This window comes from Chinchilla lanigera, unplaced genomic scaffold (assembly GCF_000276665.1).
Source record: "Chinchilla lanigera isolate Chin_1 unplaced genomic scaffold, ChiLan1.0 scaffold00106, whole genome shotgun sequence".
Classification (NCBI taxonomy): Eukaryota; Metazoa; Chordata; class Mammalia; order Rodentia; family Chinchillidae; genus Chinchilla; species Chinchilla lanigera.
The window spans coordinates 4,213,040-4,233,216 of NW_004955507.1; the positions used below are offsets into that span (position 1 = coordinate 4,213,040).

General features: G+C 37.6%; 2 protein-coding genes across 5 annotated transcripts in view; one reads left to right on the forward strand and one right to left on the reverse strand.

The window, feature by feature from the left end:
- Positions 1–15,373, forward strand: part of R3hcc1l (R3H domain and coiled-coil containing 1-like) — a 78,024-nt gene extending 62,651 nt beyond the window's left edge. For all 4 annotated transcript variants that reach the window (XM_005407657.2, XM_005407659.2, XM_005407656.2 and 1 more), the window contains 5 exons: positions 580–755; positions 5,263–5,333; positions 6,141–6,236; positions 6,715–6,855; positions 14,534–15,373. In XM_005407657.2, coding sequence (XP_005407714.1) covers positions 580–755; positions 5,263–5,333; positions 6,141–6,236; positions 6,715–6,855; positions 14,534–14,601 — 552 coding nt within the window. In that variant the 3' untranslated portion in view covers positions 14,602–15,373. The remainder of the gene's footprint in view (positions 1–579; positions 756–5,262; positions 5,334–6,140; positions 6,237–6,714; positions 6,856–14,533) is intronic.
- Positions 15,374–16,244: 871 nt separating this feature from the next.
- The window catches only part of Loxl4 (lysyl oxidase-like 4), a gene marked incomplete in the record, with an annotated part of 30,722 nt that continues 26,789 nt past the window's right edge, over positions 16,245–20,177 (reverse strand). Inside the window, 1 exon segment of the mRNA XM_013506211.1 lies at positions 16,245–18,823. Within this exon segment, the coding sequence (XP_013361665.1) occupies positions 18,753–18,823 (71 nt within the window).

Below are 20,177 nucleotides of genomic sequence, written 5' to 3' on the forward strand. Positions count from 1 at the left end.
CTTCCCTCTCCCCTCTCCCCTCTCCCCTCTCCCTCTTCTGTCTCCCTCTTTCCTCTCCCTCTTTCCTCTCCCTCTTCCCTCTTCCCTCTCCCTCTTTCCTCTCCCTCTTCCCTCTTCCCTCTCCCCTCTGTCTCTTCTCTCTCTCCCTCACTCCCTGCTTTCCTTCCTCCCTGCCCCCTCTTCTGTGCTTCCCACCCCCTTTTTTGTGGTGCAGGGATTCATCCAAGAGTCTTTGCACATGCTAGGCAAGCACTCTACCATGAACCTGAATAACTAGTCCCTGATCAGTCTATAATTTCTTACATACTGGTTGATAGGTACAAGCTCAGTTTTTAAGAATTTCCTAACTGCTGAAATTTCAGCACCTTTTCAAAAATTCTACATGTGTAATAGAAACTAAATAGCAAACACTGTGATCAGTGTTACATTCCTGAGCAGAATTAATACAGTGAATGCCAAAAGTTAAGAAACATTTGGGAACATAGAAAGAGGGAGTGGGATTGTTATTTATTTATGTCATAATATTTTATAATGCTTTAATTTGCTGTTAACAGTCACTTATATGCTTCTTCTCCCTAGTTATCAGGGAACATAAAGAACAAAGAAAGTATCCAGGAACCCAGATTTGATTATTACAACCACAAAACTCCTGATATTGACCTCAGTGAATGTGAGTTCCCACATGTCATTGAAATTTATGACTTCCCCCAAGAATTTCGTACAGAAGACCTTCTCCGTGTTTTCTGCAGTTACCAGTAAGTATTTACGAGTAACTACAGATATTAGGAAAGGTGGAATGAAATCTTCCTAGTAACATCTTCTGAGTAATCACTTTTCGTTTTCATATTTTGTTTTGATATTTCCTGTTGTTTACTTTAGTGTCTAGTCCAGGTACATTAGAAATCTTCAAAATCAAACTGCTCTTCTGAATTACTTAAAAATGCCATATAGACTTTCTAGACCTCATTTTAGCTTTTAAGAAGATTGTCATCATTGATAACTTTTAAGAAGACTGTCATCATTGATAACTCCAGAATCTATTTGCATGGTACATTTAGTCCATTTATATTTATTGCCATTATTGATATATTTGGATTTATAGCCAAATATATATTTACCTTCCATCATCTTCATGTGTGTTTACTTGTCCTTTTTCTTGTTTCTCTAGCCTTCTTTTGGACTTATTAGGTATTTTTTATTCTACTTGTTTTTTAAAGAAATGATAATCTGTTTTTAGTGGTTACTCTAGAAATTATAAAATGCATGCTTGATTTATTAATGACTAAAACTAATTTTTTACTCTTTCTAAACCATGTAAGGCATTTTAATTCCATTTCCTACCTCTCCTTTCCCCAATTTATGAACCTATGTTCTATTATGGCTGAGTGATTGTTGTTTTTCTCTTTTTAAGTTTTATTTAACATTATTACTTTATATATATTCAGTGTTTAGATTTATCCATTTTCTATACTTCGTTTATCCCCCTTCCCTTTGATGTTACTGGGAATCACTTATACCTTCTTACTATTTGAAATCTTTCTCGTCTTGTATGGGGTGTATTTTTTGGAATTTAACTTAGACAAAATGTGCCAGAAACAAACTCCATTTCCTTTTTTTTTTTTTTTTTTTGCGGTATCGGGGATCGAACTCATGACCTTGTACTTGCCAGGCAGGCGCTTTTGCCACTGAGCTGTATCCCTGCCCTCCATTTCCTTATAATGGTTTTATTTCAGCTTCATTGTTGAGTGACATGTTCGCTGGGTATAAAATTCTACATTAAACTGGCATGCTGGCACATGTCTGTAATCCCTGCACTCAGGATAGTGAGGCAGAAGGATCACTGCAGGTTAAGACCAACCTAACCTACCTAGTGAGTTCAAGGCCAGCCTAAACTGCATAACAAGATCCTATCTTAAAAAACAAACAACAGCACAGTTCTGCATTGGCAGATACTTTCTCGCAGAAACTTGAAGATATTCTACAGTTTTCTTGTTATCTCTTAATGATAAGTCAGCGGACAATCTGACAGATTGTTACTTCTGATAATCTGTCTTTTCTCTTTGGATGGTATAGTATATTGGTCAGGGGTTCTCTAAAGGACAGAACCAGTAGAATATATATATATACACACATATGTGTGTATGTATATGTACGTGTATATACACACACATATATGAAGTGTGGCTGAAAATACAGAGAATAATGAAATTTTAAAAATTTTATTATAGTAAAAGACACGTTGCCATTAATCCCTCTCAAAAATATTTCTCCTTGCTTCTAACACATTCTCTTGTTACTGCCTCTTTCAGAAGCAGTTCTAGAAGTCCTCTTTTGTGTCTCTCTACCAGGTGTGGTCAAATGTATGCAGTGAATGCTGCTGCCAAGTGCCATCCAACAGAAAGGCAGGCTCATTAAAACATTGTGTTGTATCCTCATCCACTTACTAGATCTGGCACAATATGACCTCTGGTTCTTTCCCAATGTCAGAATGACTATGAAAAGTAAACATTTTCAGTTGATTCAAAACATTGAAGCAACCATGACAGCTCAAGTAGAGAATCATGAAAGAAGTCTTCCAGAACTGCTTTGGAAAGTGGCAATAAAGACAGGATAAATGTTTGAATTTGGGGGGGTGGGATTATGGCAATATGTTTTTTTAATGATTTTTTTAAAACTTAAGTATTCACTGTGTTTTTTAATCACATGCTGTGTGTGTGTGTGTGTGTGTGTGTGTGTTATAAAGGGGGATTTATTAGATTGGCCTTTAGTATCATAGACTGGATAGTCCCACAGTGAGGAGATGCTGATTAGCCAGAGAAATTAGTAGCTGGTTAGTTCAAGGAGCTGGAAACCTCAGAGTGAGAAGGGTTAGTAATGTAGCCCCAGCCCAAGACTGAAGGCCTGAAATCTCCAGTGGGAGTCACTGTTGTTAGTCCACATAGAGAGGCTGAAGAATCTGGAGTCTGATTTTAGCAGGCAATGCTTAAGAAGAATCAAGCTTACATGTGCTGGCTGGCTTCATCGTTCTTCCTCCTCCTGGTTCTGTCAGGGTTTCCAGCCTGTTGTATTTAGGCATCTCACATTCCGATCAAGTAGACAATCAAGATTAACTGTCACAGAAGCTCTAGACAATTTCTGTCTTTGGTCTTCTTCATTTTCAATGTGATGTGGGCGTTGTGGATTTTTCTTTTTTCATTTAATCTTGATTGAGGTTACCTGGGTTACCTGAGTTTACAAAATCAATGGATGTGGGTTTTTCATTAATTTTGCAGAACTCTTAGACATCATCTCTTCATCTCTTATTGCTCTGGTCTAGTCTTTTTCACCTTCTCTATGATATCACTTAGATGTGTATTAGTTATGGCATAACTCTTAAACCTTACTAGTTATTAGTTACTTATGAGTTATAAGCTACTAACCAGTTATTAGTTACTAGTTAATAATTAGTTATTGGCTAATTATTAGTTACTAGTTAGTTACTTATGAGTTATTAGTTACTAACCTTATTAGTTATGCCATAAACCTTACTGTAATTGTATAGCGTAGGTCAGGAGCTGCAATTTATTACAGTTATGATAGGACCCAGTATCAGGGCTTGTTCAGTGTAAAGTTCATAATAGCGCTTTAAAATCACTCGAATTAAATCTCAAATTAGAACTACCTTTATTTGTCATAAATAATGACAGTTTATAAAACCAAGGATCATTTTGTTGATACCTAAAATTTTTTCAAGAATGGTTAATTCTTATGAGTTATTACTTCCCTTAGCTTTCTCTGAAATCTTACCTGCAAGACCATTTTTCTTTCAAATCTAAAAACATTTCCAAAAGATAAGAATTTTAAAGGATTATGAAATCATGGAGTCTTAAAAGGCGCCTCAGAACTGATCTAGGTCTTTTCCCACCCACTTGATAAATTGTCCTGTAGTATAGACTTTCGCTGTTGAACTTTTTCAATCTTTAACCTCTGTAATCATTTTATGCTGTGGTCAGTCTTCTGCTTATGTTCAGGAAATTCTCTAACCTTCAAAGCCTACTTTATTCCTTTTTCCTCTCAAAGGATTTTTTTAAGATTTACTATTAAAGAGGGAAGATATTTTAGCAGTTGCCTTTTTTTTCTTTATAATGATTTATAAAATAATTTTTAGAAAGGTCATGGTGCAAAAACTTAGAATTATGCCTGTAAGTCTGTTAACCAGAGTCAACTTATGTTTTCATTACAATCTTCATTAGTTTTAATAATTTTCCTGGTAAACATTGCTTTTAATAAAAAGGAACACCATTCATTTATAATATGCCCACTGAGTGCTCAACACCATGTTCTTGGCCTTTCCATTTTCACAATAACTTTATGAGGAAGGTACTCTGCCTATTTTTATGGGAGGATAGACCTAGCCTCAAGAGAATTCATGGTCTTAAGGTGGCAGAACCTTAAGTCCCTATATGTCTGACCCTCAAACCTGTGATCTTTCCAGTGAACTCTGTTGAATTCATGAGCAATTTTAAGGTCCTCCTGAAAAAAAAAAAATCTCTTACCATCTTGATAGTCTTTGTGCTTACTGTATAGTTCGGTTCCCCAAAAAAGGTATTTTTCTCGTAGTTAAATGTCCATTCTTTTGACACTTTTCTAATCTTGCCTAGTATTTTTCTTATCATAATTTTTTATCCTTAAATTTTTCTGAATTTGCCCCAATCTTTTCTATTTTCTCTTTCTTACTATCCTTCTATTACAAGTAAAAAAATGGAAGGAAGCTTCTATGATTGTAATTGTCTTATTTCCCCTATTACTTGACTTTTTAAAAAATTCTAATGACATCTTGGCAATACAATACTTGTCTCCCTTTGTTTCTCTCAAAGGCAGAGTGTACATTTGCATTAAATCCAGGTGACCTTCCCTGACTACTTCCTCCTTCTATATTCTTCTCCCCCTCCTCTGCTTCCCTGTCCTCTCTTTCATTCCCTGTTCCATAAGAACATCTTTTATAAATAGTGCAGTAAATACTTTGCATCCCAGGGGACTTGTGAGGATTAATTAGTTGATGTCTATAAAATGTCTGGGAACGTAAAATACTCCCAGGTAATTCTTTATGGTGGTATTATTGCTTTTAAAATTCTGTCCTCCAAGCTGTTTTTGTGCCATCCCCATTCCACCTGTGCAGTCTTGAGTGTTTCTCTATCTCATGAAATACTATGTAAGACTATTTGAAAGATGTTACTGTTGAAAGTAAATTTTAAGACATAAAATTATTTTCTTTTGTTGCAGAAAGAAAGGATTTGATATTAAATGGGTGGATGATACACATGCTTTAGGAGTATTCTCCAGTCCAATCACAGGTATTCATCTAGTATACTTCAGTGTTTTCTTATTGTCCATTTTCTCCTACTACTTATTTCCCTTCTATTGCAGCCCATTGGGCATTTTATTCAGCTAATACAGGTAATAGAATAGATACAGGTTCTTGAAGCATGGTGCTTTGGTACTCATGTGTTCCCCCTCTCCCATTTGTTTTAATCCAATGATATTTGGAGAGATAATCAACTCCTTCCAAGGTTATTTGCACATATAACTGTCAGTCATGACAGTGCATTAACAGATTACCCATAGAGATGTAAAAAGGCAGTGTAACTAAGTCTTACAGTATGTGTTACTTTTTTTCCCCTTAGACTAATGAACCTGAAGTAGCCCTTTAGCCTGTCTATGAGAAATTGCAGTCCTACTCTGAATGTGATTGAGCTTTTGTACATTAAGTCACTGGGCTCATGAAAGATCTCATGCATGGCATTCAGAGAAACTAGAGATGTTGGAATGTTGGTTCCTGTCTGAACCATCTAGAACATGGGTCTGCAAACTTATTTCCTAAAGGTAAAGCAAGAAAGCAACTACAGACAATATGCAAATAAATGGTCCTGGCTCTCTTTCATAAAATTTTGTTTATAACCATAGGTGGCTGGCAGGATTTGGTCACAGAGCCACACTTTACTGATCTTTGATCAGAAATCACCACTGTCGTGTTCTTTACATATTTTCTATATTTCATGATCTTTTTCTTGTTGTGAAAAAAAAAAAGATCTAGGAAATACTTGATTTTCCTCTGTATAGCTCTACTTCATACCTTCTGTTCCCTTTATTCCTCCTTGCAGCTCGTGATGCTTTGAGTATTAAACATACCATGGTGAAGATCCGGCCCTTGTCCCAGGCCACAAGAGCAGCCAAGGCCAAAGCTAGAGCTTATGCTGGTGAGTTTAAAATCTCTGGGTTTATTTTTCCTTTTGATGATGGTGTTACTGTTTTTTCCAGTACTTGTACACCATCCAGAGTTTATTGGATGTTTATTTTTCATATGAAGGAAGTATGGTTTTAGAGACAAAAAGAAAAGTGACCATGTTAGAAATAAGTCATCAGAATAGCTGGTTGGAGAGTGGGAGATACTAACTGCAAGCAGTGCAGCAACCAGATTTGGATGACACCTTACCTACTTTACCTCTGTTTTAGCTGTTTCGTAGTCACTGTAAGAAATTGTGTTAATGCAGATAATGAAGCCAGGGTTGTTGGTGCTTTGCCATATTAATTTCCAATGATCCTCATCTATCAGGCTTGTATTAATTACTGCTGATGCAGCCCTTGTTAGTCTATTTTGTATGTCAATTACTGAGTTAAATCACTTGGAGCTAGAGTGCTTTCTCCTCTCCTACTCCCTCCATTTCTCCCATTCAGAATTCCTTCAGCCAGCAAAGGAACGGCCTGAGACTTCAGCAGCCCTAGCTAGAAGGTTAGTCATCAGTGCCCTTGGGGTTCGAAGCAAGCAGAGCAAAACAGAACGGGAAGCAGAGCTCAAGAAACTGCAAGAAGCCAGAGGTGAGTTGGTATGGTGATGTTCCTCCCTAGTGCCTCGACCGTTTAAAAAAAAATTAAGCCCGTTTCATACCACTTCCATTTTCTAGGAGCTTCTAAAGTGTATGAAAATTGTTTTCAAGCCTTAACATATGAGAGAAAGACATTTGAGGATTTGTCTGTGTTCCGTACATGTTAAGGCATCCTAATCCATACTCCTACTGTTGTTTTCTAAGAGATAGATTTGGCCCTCTCAACTCATTGGCTTTTACTACAGTTCTTGCTCCAAACTCAGAAAAAGTTTTCCTGTGGGAACATAATAGTCTCGTAGACAGAAAACATTATTTGCTGTGGTTTTACTGGGCCGTGCTTGCCATGATGTTATTAAATGGTTTCGATCTTAGGTAGAAGACAAATTGAGATAAAGCCAGCAACTGACATTAGTGATAATAACTATAAAAGGGATTTTTGTCTTATTCAGAGGCTCAATTAGAGTACATTTGGATTTACCTGTCTTACGATTATTTTCAAGTATCTAAGAGTTTTCAGAAAATATTTTCCTTATCCACAAGTAAGGTTTTTCTTCTCTTACAGTTTGGAATTGAAGTTAAAGTATACCTCTTCTTTACAAGCTATTGAATTGTATTTAAAAACTTGAGACTGGGACTTGGCACTTAACTGCTTTTTATTAACCTCCAGGCTTTAGTCAGTCTCATTTTCCAAGCCTAAAATCTGTGAATCTGTGGAGGCAGTTTATTCTGAAAATTCCACTTACTGAAAATTGACTTCATTTTTTCCACTAAATGAATTGAAGTTTCAAAGTCCTTGTTTATTGCCAGTCTAACAAGGCCATTAATACTTCCTGTGCACTCTGCTTTGGTGATAGTAGGCAGGTTGTGGACTCGCAGCTGCACTGGCCAGATAACCAGTGACAGAGTGTGTCATGGCAGGTGCTAGAGTTTCAGAGTTGAATGCAACTAATTTTTGTAACCTTAATGATTATGAGGTAGTTTTGACTTTTCTAATGCTTTGTTCACTCAAAGACTTCATATAGACTATGGAAACCAGAGAAGATTGCCCTGCTTTTTATAGGTGGCAGTAGCAGAACTAAAAAAGAATGAGTAATGTCTTTTTTACTTGGTTATCTCTGAGGTAAATTATTTCTGTGTGATAGCTACAAAGTATTTCAAAAGATGAGTTGAGGTTAGTAACAATGGTATCTAAAGAAGGTCATCTGACTCCTTGTGTAGTGTACCAAGCTTCCCTTTGGGTTTAGCATCAGCTGAATCCCAACAATTGCTGCAACAGTTGTTTTACGGGATATTATTTGATTATTCTCCTCTAGTTGTCTATAAGCACATCAGCATGCAGCTGCACTTTAAGTATTTGTTTTAAATGCCTTGCTATACAAAGGACACTTCAGTGGTGCAATTAAAAATGAGACTGTTGGCTAACTGAATACTCTGTTACTATTCTAAAGAATGCCGTTATTTGTGGGTAGAGACCCACTGTGATAAGATCATCCCTTCCATTGATACTAAGACTACGTAGATTACATAGGACCCTTCCTTTAGTATGCTTCAGAGCTTTTCTGTTCTTCAGACCTAAAAAATACATTTGGGAAACTTTTGGTGTTTCTTTTCTGGCACCTTTCTGTATCAATCAGATATTCATATATCTGCCTTCATGGAACCCAAGCCTTCCTCACTTTAAAAAAAAAAAAGTTTTCCTGTGGAAATTAAAAGTACTGTTTGAGTATTAAGCAGAACATTTATTTTTGTTCCAGATGGGAGCAGTACAGCATAGTGGATGGCATTATAGTATTGATTCTGGAATCAGACTGCCTAGGTCCTATGTTTTCGCTCTGCTATTTACTAGCTATGTGACTTTAGGCAATTTACTTACTCTCTGGAGGCCTCTGTTACCTCATTCGTAAAATGGAAGTCAGATGAGACAGTCTATAAAAGATAGTCATTTTTTAAAACCTTAGGAACAGGCACTCTTGTTTCAGTAGACCTATAATAAGTATATAAATGTTAGCTGCTGTTTTTATTAGCAATAATAGGATTATTATGCAGTGAGTTTAACATAGATTACAATACATAATTTTTTGTCATTACTCTTTTTATTTTAAAAATCCTGCAATACTCTATTAGCTCTATTTGGCATTCACTAAGCACCTTCCCTGTACAGAGTGGTGTCTTCCCCTGTGTAGGAGAATTAGAAAGAAAGCAAGATTTCCTATCCTTAAGACTTACAATGTAGTGGGGTTATCTGCCAGTAAGGAAGAAAATATGTACTACTTTTAGATAATTATAAGGAAATATTTCTCCTCTCTCCTTTTCCCTCCCTCCCCTTTGTCTGCCCAACCTCCCAGGACCTTGAGAATGTTAGACAAGTGCTCTCCCACTGAGCTACATCCCTAGCCTCTCCGCTGCTATCAGTTCTGAAGATTTTAAGATGAAAAAGCATAAAAAGGATTTTGTTTGTGAAAAGGGTTGGTAGGAAACTCCAGGTAGTCAATGTAACCTGTTTTAGTAGTTTTGTGTCACTATAAGTTTGTGATGACTGGTACTATCTCTAGAGCTGGCCCAAAGAAGTTAGTACCTAGACCAAGGTTACCTACCTGGTAAAATTAGAGGAGAGATTTGAAAGTAGACTTCTCCAGTTAAAATTCATACTTCTTCTATAGTACTGTAGTCCTTCTTGAAGGACTTTTGAGATAATTGACATTTTTCCCCCAAAAGAAGATTATATTACATACTATTCTATATTACATATAATAAAAATTATATAAATTTCACTTTTATATTTATTTATTAAAATCTTTAAAGTCTCCAGAGAATGAAATATGACAAACTTCTTTATAGTATCTATACCAATAGTTAGCAGCTTTCACTGTCGGAAGAATCTTACTTTGGTCTGACTTAAATCTGCATGGTAATTTAAATCAGTTTCCTCTTTTTCTCTTAGTAAAACATCTGGACACCACTCTGTTTGAGCAACATTTAATCCTAAAGATCAAGAGCAGATCATTTAGGAATGGTTGCCATTAACTAGCTTGTGGCCTGGGAAAGTCAGTTATACTCCCTTTGCCCTACTTTCCAGCAGGGTGAAAGTACTTCTTACCTTACCTACTCAGGGAGAATGTTTTGAGCACAGTGTAAGTCAACATATGTAAAAATGCTTAGAAAGGTGTGTTACGAATCCAAGATACTGTTCTGTGTTCTGAGTGTTCTACATTATAGTAAGGTAAACCAGTAACAACAAATTTGTGTTATGTACTGTGACTCCCTATCCACTACACATAGTAGATACTACTAATCAGTCATGATACTCACTGTTGGTGAATATTGAATGACCATTTTTAACTGACTGGAATTAGCATGGGAATTAATCTGTATACCATCCTGGCATAGGTACTTTCATTAATCCTATATAATAATGTTTTAGCCTTTCTTTCTTTTACCTAAAGAATTCTGTGGCCTGCCACTGTGCCCAGAACATAAAAAGATACTGAATACATGTTCATTGACTGAATACATTAGACCATTGGTGACATTGGTTACTTAAATTTTTCTTCATAAATCTTTTTATTTCACTTTAAACTCTTAAATCTTACATGTTTCTAAAATCTAAAATTAATCACTACATATGTGAAACCCTTCTAATTAATGATTTTGGAATTTGTAAATTTGAATTTTAAATACTTCCATGCTTAACTTTTCCACCCTACTTGAGTTTTATTTATACCTTTAAAGGAGATCCAGAAATTAATACCGCTCCTCAGAGAATTGAGAAAAAGAATTATCCAAATAATTTTAAGCAGTCACATTGATTACATCAGGAGGAAGACAGCTATAGTACACAGTCCCTGAACACAAGAAAGGTATCTTTTAGTCCAGTACAGTGCATAACAGATCAGAGCTACACTAAAAGTGGAAAATAAAAGTGTAGATCATTTTTTAGTGCCTAAATTTAGGAATATGTGTGAAATTTCCCCATCATCCACTTACCCAAATGTTTGATTCCTATCTAAAATTAGATATAGATGTCATTGCCTCTTAGAATAAGCTCTTTACCCTTCCATTTTCAAAACCTGCTATAGTTTTACTTCATAATTTATTTTCATGTTACTCTTGAGGACAGGTGATTAATAGCTAGTTCTGAAAAGCCATGTTTTGGTTCACAGGCCTAAAAGGCAGAGTAAGTAAACAGTTTGATTAATTAAATCACTAAGAACTTAAGATCATCTCTATGAGATACTTAGTCTACTATAGTAAAACAAATTTAACCATGGTTGCTAACTTCTGAAAAGCTTTTTAGGCATTCCACTATTCTGCCTTAGAGGATAATGCTGTATTACTGCTCTCTAGTCTAGACCTTCAAGAAATCAAGTATTTTCTTGATTTCTTTTCTTTCACGTTGTCCGAAGTTCCTTTCATTTTTAATCATATTTTGAAGGCAATATTTTTTCCTGAGATGCAGTACTTACCCATTTTTTCATGTCAGTTGTTGTTTAATAAGCTTACTTCCCTTGCCTAAATCATAGGTGAAAATGTCAGCCTAAAACTTGCTGACCAGTTCACCAAGCATTGTTAAAATACATAGCACATGTTTTCTTGTGTTGATGTGTAATACTGTCATTCTTTCTAGAATAAAATGCCTCTTTGTGAGATCTGGACTACATTTTTCTAGTATATTGGTGATTATATAAATATTTGGTAACCTTGAAAACTAAAACCTTGGTAAGATTAAGAGATTACTTGGATTAATATTTGTTATCAGATTTGTCACTCCATAAAAGAAAGCAGTTAAATTAATTTGACCAAATTTCTTCACAAAGCATGTTGATTTTACTTTGTAGGTGGCTACAAGTGGATTTTGTGATCAATTTTCTTACATGTAGAAGTAAAATTTGAAAGTCTTTTATTTGCATCCTCTCCTTTTGTCCGTGAGGTATAACTGGCTCTTTTTAAATATTAAATGCTTACCATTTCCTCCCTGAGAAGTGGAGGGATTGCTCCATGATCTTGATTAATTTATTTAATATAGTTATGTGTCAATATATTTCTTATACTGAGGAATGGAAGTCTTCAGGGCCAGTTTATGTGAATCCTTTAGATTAAGTATTTCTTCTAATCTTCTAATCTGTTCTCCCTTAGTTCCTTGCCCTTTGGCTGCTATTAGGCTTTCTCTTCCCTTAGTTTACTTTTCTTAATTATTAGAGGTGAGTTAATAAGAGCTTTTTCTTTTTATGAAGTTGGTTAGCTATTATCTGCTTTCTTTTTCTATTAAAAGGGGGACATTTCTTTATGTCAATAAATTTTTTCACATGCTTTTCCTTTTCTTTGTAGATAATGTTTCAGGTTGTCTTTTCAGATGTTAGAATAGTAGAAAATATGCTGGTTAAGAATAAGGACCTGAGTTCTAGCTTCTGGTCTTTCATCGTGTAACCTTAGGCAAGTCACTTAAGCTTAACAATTTTGTTTTCTTCCTAAAAATGAAGAAATTACTTGAAGTCCCATCCTAACCTATATTTCTCTGTAGTATTCATGTTCTGCTTTTGTAAATTTATCACATTTTCACTATTTCTTTGTGCCTCTCAATTTGTCCTTCTCCTATTACTAATTTTCTCATATTGTTTACCGCCAAAATTTCCTCTCGTATATATTTGGTAATACAGAGCTATTTTTTTTTTTATTAGAAAGCATTAACATAGGGCATATTTTAGAATTCTAAACTTTTCAGATTTTAGAAAGGTGGTATCATATCCATGATGTATATATCATAATATGAAAATGAAACACATTTAATATTTCTGCAGCAAGGTATATTGTTACACACATTAAATGGAATGTGTAAAGAGTGTAATCAACCTTGGGTCATTTCAGGTTAGATTTGCCACCATCAATGAATTTGGGCCCAAACTTAAAACTGTTTTGTTTGTTTTCAGAACTGTTTGAATTTTGAAATTGTGCACTATTACATTTACTGTTCCTCAGTATCTTTTCTTATAACTGCTCTTATTACTTCTCTGGTTTATTTCCTACCCTACTTAACAAGGTTGAGTTCTAATTCACTTTTCTTAATCATGAACTTTTCTTTTAAATCTAGAACCAATTTTGTGTTGATGTTATCCAAGGCTGCTCTTGCCTTTGTCTCCTCCTAACTTCTCCATGCTTATGAATCAAAACCATACTGCCTTCCTGAGAAATCTTTACATTTTTTAGACAAGTCAGTTATCCTTCCACTATCTCTTGGAAAATCTCAACTTAATTCAAGCCTGCTTTACAGCTGAGTCCTAGGGCACGGTATGAACCATCCTTTTAGTTTGCAGTTTGCTAACCTTCATTTTTTGTCTTGTAATTTTGCTGCTATATTCAGAAAATGCCACAAGATGGTGCCCAAATATCAGGGAATTTCTCTTTCTCACATTTCTGAGTGCCACTCAGCTTCCTGTCAAAATTCTTTGCCCTTAGAGTCAAATAGAGCTCAGAATATTGTAAGTGTGTTGATTTTGAAAGTGTGTCAAAATAGCAAGTTTACTGTAAGCTCGCCTTGATTTCTGTAATTCACCCAGTTCATGATTTGCAGTCTTTCACAGAAAGACAATTTGAAACCATAGCCCTTATAGAGAAGCATTTAGGCTTATCATCTGCATTTTATAGTGTCAAGATAAGTGACTGGCTGTAAAATTAGAACTGGTATTATGGCAGCTAACAAAGTGTTCGGGCTACCAAACAGTATGTAATTTTTTTGACTTGGTTTAGTTTGGAGATGATGTCTTGCTATGCTGCCTAGGCTGGTCTTAAACTCCTGGCCCCAAGTAATCTGTGCCACCTCAGGTTCCCAAGTAGCTGGAACTATAGGCATATACCATCGCTTCCAGTTTGTATTTTATCAGTCTTGGTAAGTTATATGGTAAATCAAGTTTTTGTATTAAAAATTGAAGGTGGATTACCCAGATTTGTGCGTTTTTTTGGTTAGTGAATTTTTCCTACCTTATATGTGGTCATTTTTCCATCTTGGAATTGTATATTCCAGGATATTTCAGGCTTTTGAAAGTGTTCTGCAAAATACTGAGATTTGGTTTACTTCTGAAGTATTTTTTTAATAAAGTTATAGTAGGAGATATGAGTAAAGCTTAGTGGCTCTTTCCATTTGAGCAACAAAATAGAGTATTAAGACATACTTGATTCCCATTGAAATATTTATAAAAACTAGTGCACAAGGAATAATAGACAATTATGTTGAAGGACTGAATACAGCCAAAAAGTAGAATTAAGATAAATCTCTCAGGAAAACTAGAGTCTGGGTCCTGCTAGGTTTGGCTTCTTCCATATACTTTAATTTCTGTGATCTCCAAATCCTTCCTTTCTATTACATAAAAGATAGTGGGAGCTGGATGTATAGCTCAGTGGTAAAGTATATCCCTAGGATGTGTGAAGTCCTAGATTTGATCCCCAGAACCACACCCATGCACACGTAACAAAAGAAAAAGTTATAGTGGTATCATTTTTACTTACAAAGCACTTAGAAAGTTAAAAATAAAACTTGTGAAATCAAGTAAAAGGTGACCAGGAAATCCACCTGTGTTGTGATTAAAGTTGCTTTGTAATTTGGATTAAGGGAGACTTACTGATTATATGAAGTATGCATCCACACTTAAGTGTGTCTTTTTTTTTTTTTTTTTTGACAGAGAGGAAACGTTTGGAAGCCAAGCAACGAGAAGATATCTGGGAAGGCAGAGGACAGTCTGTAATTTGAATATCATTCAGTGAAAAGGAAAACTCCATGATTTAGAAAAATATTTCTCGATCCTCAGATAAGAGGATCCTTCCAGAGCTGTGTACATGCAGGCATGCATGTTAAAGAAAGAGAAAAAGCTATCAAGACAAAGATTGACTGGGCAGAAAGAAAATAGACCCTTGTCTTCACTCCTCAATGCAGTTCTTTGTTATTGCCCTACTGTGGTAGATATAAAAGGGAGCCATCAGCTGGGAAGAAACATGGAAGATGCAACTTCCAAGAGTCGCCTGGACAGAGCAAGTCATGTTAGCATGGATCACACTTCTCAAAGTGTCTTAAAGAAAATGCGAAGCAGAACAGAGGATTCAAACTGCAAAGATGGGAGATTTAGGCCCTGCAGAGGCAGAGCATTCCGTATTACCTTACAGAGCTGAAAAAAGTAATAGTGGGGACAGGAATGGAGGACATGAAGGGAGCAATTAAGATGGACAGATTGACAGACCAGAGCTGTACTTGGGACATACACAGTCTGCACTGCTGGTCCCAGAACTCCAAAGTTGGTGAACTGCCACAGACGTGGGTACTACAGATGTGGGTACCACAGATGTGGGTATCTGGATCCAGAGTTGGTAATGAACTCCATGTCTGGGGCTACTCCAGCTGCACAGCAACCAGGCACCTGCCAACTGCATTCCTCCAGCCAGTCTTGAGGAGTTGCATGCCATTTCTACTTTGAGTAGTAATGTGTTGTAAAAGGGAAACATTAAAAGCCATTTTATGACATATATCACTATGGTATTGATCAGTTTTTTTTCTTTCCCACAAAGAAATGAGAGCAGCTCTGTTCTTTATGCTTCTGAGGTTATACAGGTTAAGTGGATCTGTTGCTTTTATTGAACCCCAGTGAGTACACTCTCTCTTCCCCAGAATATATTTTATAAATGACCATCCTGAGTCTTAGTGTTTTTGGGAAGTATTATGCCCCAAAGAAATGGTAGTGCCGGGTCTTAATCTAAGGTGCTGACATGGCAAAACATGACACTAGCCTTCTTAGTCCTGACCCAATTGTCCCTGCTGCTGTTCCAGTCATAGAGCCCTCTCACTGTTCCTTAGTATTGTTTTTCTCATTCTTGGTCCATTCTTCCAGTGTCCCATGTTCCTATTAGGTGCCTCCATGCCAGGTTTAGGAAATTAAGTAAGTCATTGTGATGGCTTTTTGTCTGCTACTACTTAGTCTTTAACTTGGGTTACTTGTCTTCATGGTGTGCTTGACCAGTATGGCTACATTGGAAAGGAGATGCAAGGGATTATTGTAGCATGGCTTCAGACTGAATGGTGTACCTCTGAAATTTGCTGTTGTTTGCATTGCTGGGGATAAACCTAGGGTCCTGCACATGGTAGGTGAGTGCGCTCCTACTGAGCTACTTCTCAAGCCTATGTTTTGTCTCTTCTAGGCTAAGAGTGGCTTTGGGAAATGAAGAGATGACTTCCTATCATTTTCTTGTGATGGTGCTTCCCCTGTATGGCTGCTTTTTAGCTTCTAAAGGCACTGTTAATGGTAAAATTTATCCTCATGTTTATTACCCAGTTTTCTTATAACTCTCATAACTTGAAGGACTTATTTTTGTTCTCGTTCTAGTGCAGTGTACTAGAAGCCTATCTTTTTTTTTTTTTTTTTTTTTTTCTGTTTTAGCTGACAGTCAGCCATCTTTAAGTCTCAGGTTTATCTCTATAACCTATTCCAGAGAAAGGGATTTTTTTTTTTAAGTCATCACTTGAAAATAATGGAGTGTTGCTTTTGTCATTAGTTGAATGTGCTTTTTAGTTATGTTATTCCAGTGGTTAGGGCTGATGTGTACTGGCCAGAGAGAAGAGGTCCTGCCATGGCTCAGCAGACTGCCTTGAGCTTATCAAATCCTAGGTCATGTCTAAGTCACGCCTTCACAAATACAACTGGAGAGCACCCTATGGCTGCCGCAGGCTCCTTTGTTAGATCATTGTAAAGGCAGCTCATGTATTCTGCTGTGGGTGTTTCTTCATATATGTCAAATATCTAAATCTTAGGATCACCTGGAATTTTTATAGTAGAAAGGTTCTGATGTCTTCCTCAGAACGAAAGTCTTAGAAGTAAATTTAAACTGAAGTTCCTAGCACTTTAATTTCTGAGACCAGAGTGTGCTGATGTGAGTGTCTTAGGATTTCAGTTCTGTCTGGAATTCAGTGGTTGGTATTCAATTAGCATTCCTCATCTAGTTATAAGGCATGCCAACCACTAGTCTTCCCATGACCTTCCCTTTCAACTCAGTGCTGTAACAGCACAACCCTTGTGTAGCTTTTTCCAGGAATTATAACAGGCTGCACCTATCAGACGTGTGATGTGGGTAGCGAGCCAGACCAGAGCCAGTGGCTGTCTGCCTGGCCTGCTTTTTCTGGCTGTCTTGAAAACTAGATCCAGCAAGAAGCTGAGGGTAACCTCCTTGTCCAAATCTAGTCATCAGTCACCACACACTCCCCGCTAGCGGCACATTCTTTCATAGACCATTAGCTGCATATGTGAGAATAATGTTGTTACTGTTTAGGAGAGTGTGGCTGGATCCAAGAGGAAATCAGTCCTTTCCCTGTTTACCTAAACTGCCATGCCTAATAAAGGGGATGAGAGAGTTGAGAAACGAAAAGATAGAGAAGAGGAAGAAAGTACTTCTTTGTATTCACAGAGGGTACCGCCTGGACTGGAGGAGTCCCTTTGACACCCTCTTGTAGCTCTTGTAATGTGAGAAAGCAAGTACTATTGCAATCTGCTTTGTCTGCTACCATGCATTTTGGGTTTGCAGCCTCTGTTACAAAAGTGGACAGTTCTTAGATTTTACCTTCTTGCACCTTTCATTCAATAACCTTTCCAGCCTGTGATTTAACATTGAGCATGGGGAGGGAAACTGAAAGCAGACAACAGTGCCCCGTGTATCCTCATCCCCAGCGGGAACTGTACATAATCACAGCTGGTCTTGGTGCTGTAGCAGTCCATAATGAGAAACTTTTATTGACATTAAGGTATCAAACTTAAAAGGTCATCTCTGTGTCAGGAGAGAAAAAACAGTCATGTTTAAGAAGACCATGGGATTTTATACCACCTACTAAGAGCATAGTTCAGCCACATCCAGTAGGGATGGTGGCCTTTTCCAGATTCAGTCCTTAATTAAGTGTTCCCCCTTCTAATTTCTGCAGTTTTTTGTCTCTCACTCTGCCAGACCTGTCTTTATGTTCCTATAGAGTGGCTTGTTTGACCAGTGTTCCTTCCATTGCAAAAATTTATTCAACACAAAGCTGATTTGATTGAGATCTGAAATTTAGGCCAATCCTGAGAAGTGTGGTGATCCTGAGAGAGATTGGATTCCCTGTCAGGTACATGACACATTTCTTTCCTTGGCAGAGGCCTTGGCACAAGCTGGGATCTGTATTACCTCAGGCCTTCTGCTGCTTTGCAGAAAGGCCTTATCTGATCACTTCTATGAAACTTGCCCCCGCTCAAACACTCAGTAAGTGGTGGTGTTGATCCATCAGGAAGTAATGGGATTCCTGAGGCTTAAATTTGTCGGGGTGTTAGAAACACCCAGGTGTACGAAAGGATAAAGGGAAAAACACTAAGGAGCAGACTCCTAAGAGTATGAGAAGTGAGTTCTAAAAGAGGACAAATAAGGTGAAAGACTGCATTCAGCAGCCTCTTTGCCATTCGTATGTGACAGTTCTGTTGCATTGAGCCCCTACCAGAGAAATAGTTCCACTTCCTGTATATTTAGGTACATTTGCAAAGTACCACTTAGATGGGGGACTGTACCCATAGTAAATCCTTATGGAACTGAGAGCTCCAGAAGCCATGAACTCTGCAGTAGGTTTCAGGAAAGATTAGACGGCCTTATAGAAAAGGCACTTAGCTGACCAAAGCCTGAAGGCCATACTGTGTAGGCCACAGGCTCTTAAGGGACAGGCCTAGAGCTATCCTGAGGGAGCAGTATCATTCAGGTTTGGTGATTGCCTTCAGAAGGCTTCCTGAGTATGTGGTGCCCTTTGGAATTCGCCCCTTTTCCTCTTGAGTCAGGACTCTGAAGGGCATGGCTCCAATAAGTTGAGGTATCTGGTGTATGGGCAGCAGCTGGGAGTGTGCAGTGATGGCTTCAGATAAAATTGTTCCTGAGTCGTTCCTGCTCCAGGGAGAGTTCTGCATTGGCTCGGTATGAATCTCCTGCGGGCCAAAGGAAGACAACTAGGTATCCAACTTCACCAGTCTCATTCCTCCCCTGACAACTTCACACAGACCCATTCTGCTCAGCTAATCCTTCACATGAGCTCCATCTTGGGCACAAACACTAGTCATTCTCTAGAAACAGACCCCGTTAGGAAGAAGAGGTTGCTGAGTGGAAGGGGCTATGGTGAAACTTCTTGGCTCCCTTCCCTGGTTAATTCTGTGTCCTTCGTTCTCTTCCCTGGAAACTGATCCCTAGAGATTTTACCACCCTGGCTGCCATGTCCTCTGGTTTCTGGTTGAGTGAGTCAACAGCAGTAGAAGATTAGGGAGTAAAGGAGAAGAGAAGCCAGGCGTTTGTGCTCTTCCCTGTACTTTGAGCAGTGACAGTCTGTGACTCCCAGCTCTAGCCAGGATCACCGTCCTTCATAGTTCTTGCTTTCACCTGCTTTATAACATGTCTTCCTCCTTTAGACTTACAGGAATAAAGTTTTCTACGGTTTATCCCTGGATGCTGCAGCGTCCCTTATTCATCCTATGTCACAGACTGTCATACCTCTAAATAGTCCTTCATTACACCACTTTAGAATGATCTGGGTGCACCCTCTGTTTTCTGCTAGGATTCATGGGTTTCTAAGTATTAGCAAAAGGACCTGCAGAATACATGTTTTTCTTTTCTTCCTCACTGCTCCAGATCCATGCAGTCTGGTTAGTCTACTTTCTCCATATGCATAGCCCTGACCTCAGTTCTTGATTCCTCTCATACTCTTTATCTGAAAATATCAGCAGACATCTAGTTGGTCACCCAAATTAGAAATCATAAACTCTTCTGTTTTTATTCTTTCTCCCATCAGTTGCCAGAGTTATTTTTTGAAACAAATAATTTGTTTCCTTGACTGACATTTGTCAAGGAAAAAAGTCTACTTTGTTAGAACAACCATAACCCTCCTTGGAGAGAATTTTAGTAGGTTGGAAATTCATGGCCCTCTTTCACAAAAGAGAAGACATGGGTTGAGATTTCCTCGCTGTCCTACAGCTACAAAGTGATGGCTTTGGATTTGGAAACCAATCCAGTGAAGATGTCTGAAGCCAAGTTCAATGCTCTTTCTCCTACTCCTCCCTTTTGTGTCTTGAGCCCCTCTTCCAAGACCCTGCTCAAATACCATGTCCTCTCTAAAACCTTTTCTAGCCCCTCAGTTGCTTTCTCTCTTTGCTTATTCCACATTTAGTTCCCACCTGTGGAGTGTATTCACTAGGATTGGGGTTGACTTTGTATATGGGCACACCCTCCTCTACACCGAGCTGTATCTTCCGTGCCACTGCAGCATTCAGCACAGTAGAAGATCTTTTTTTTTTT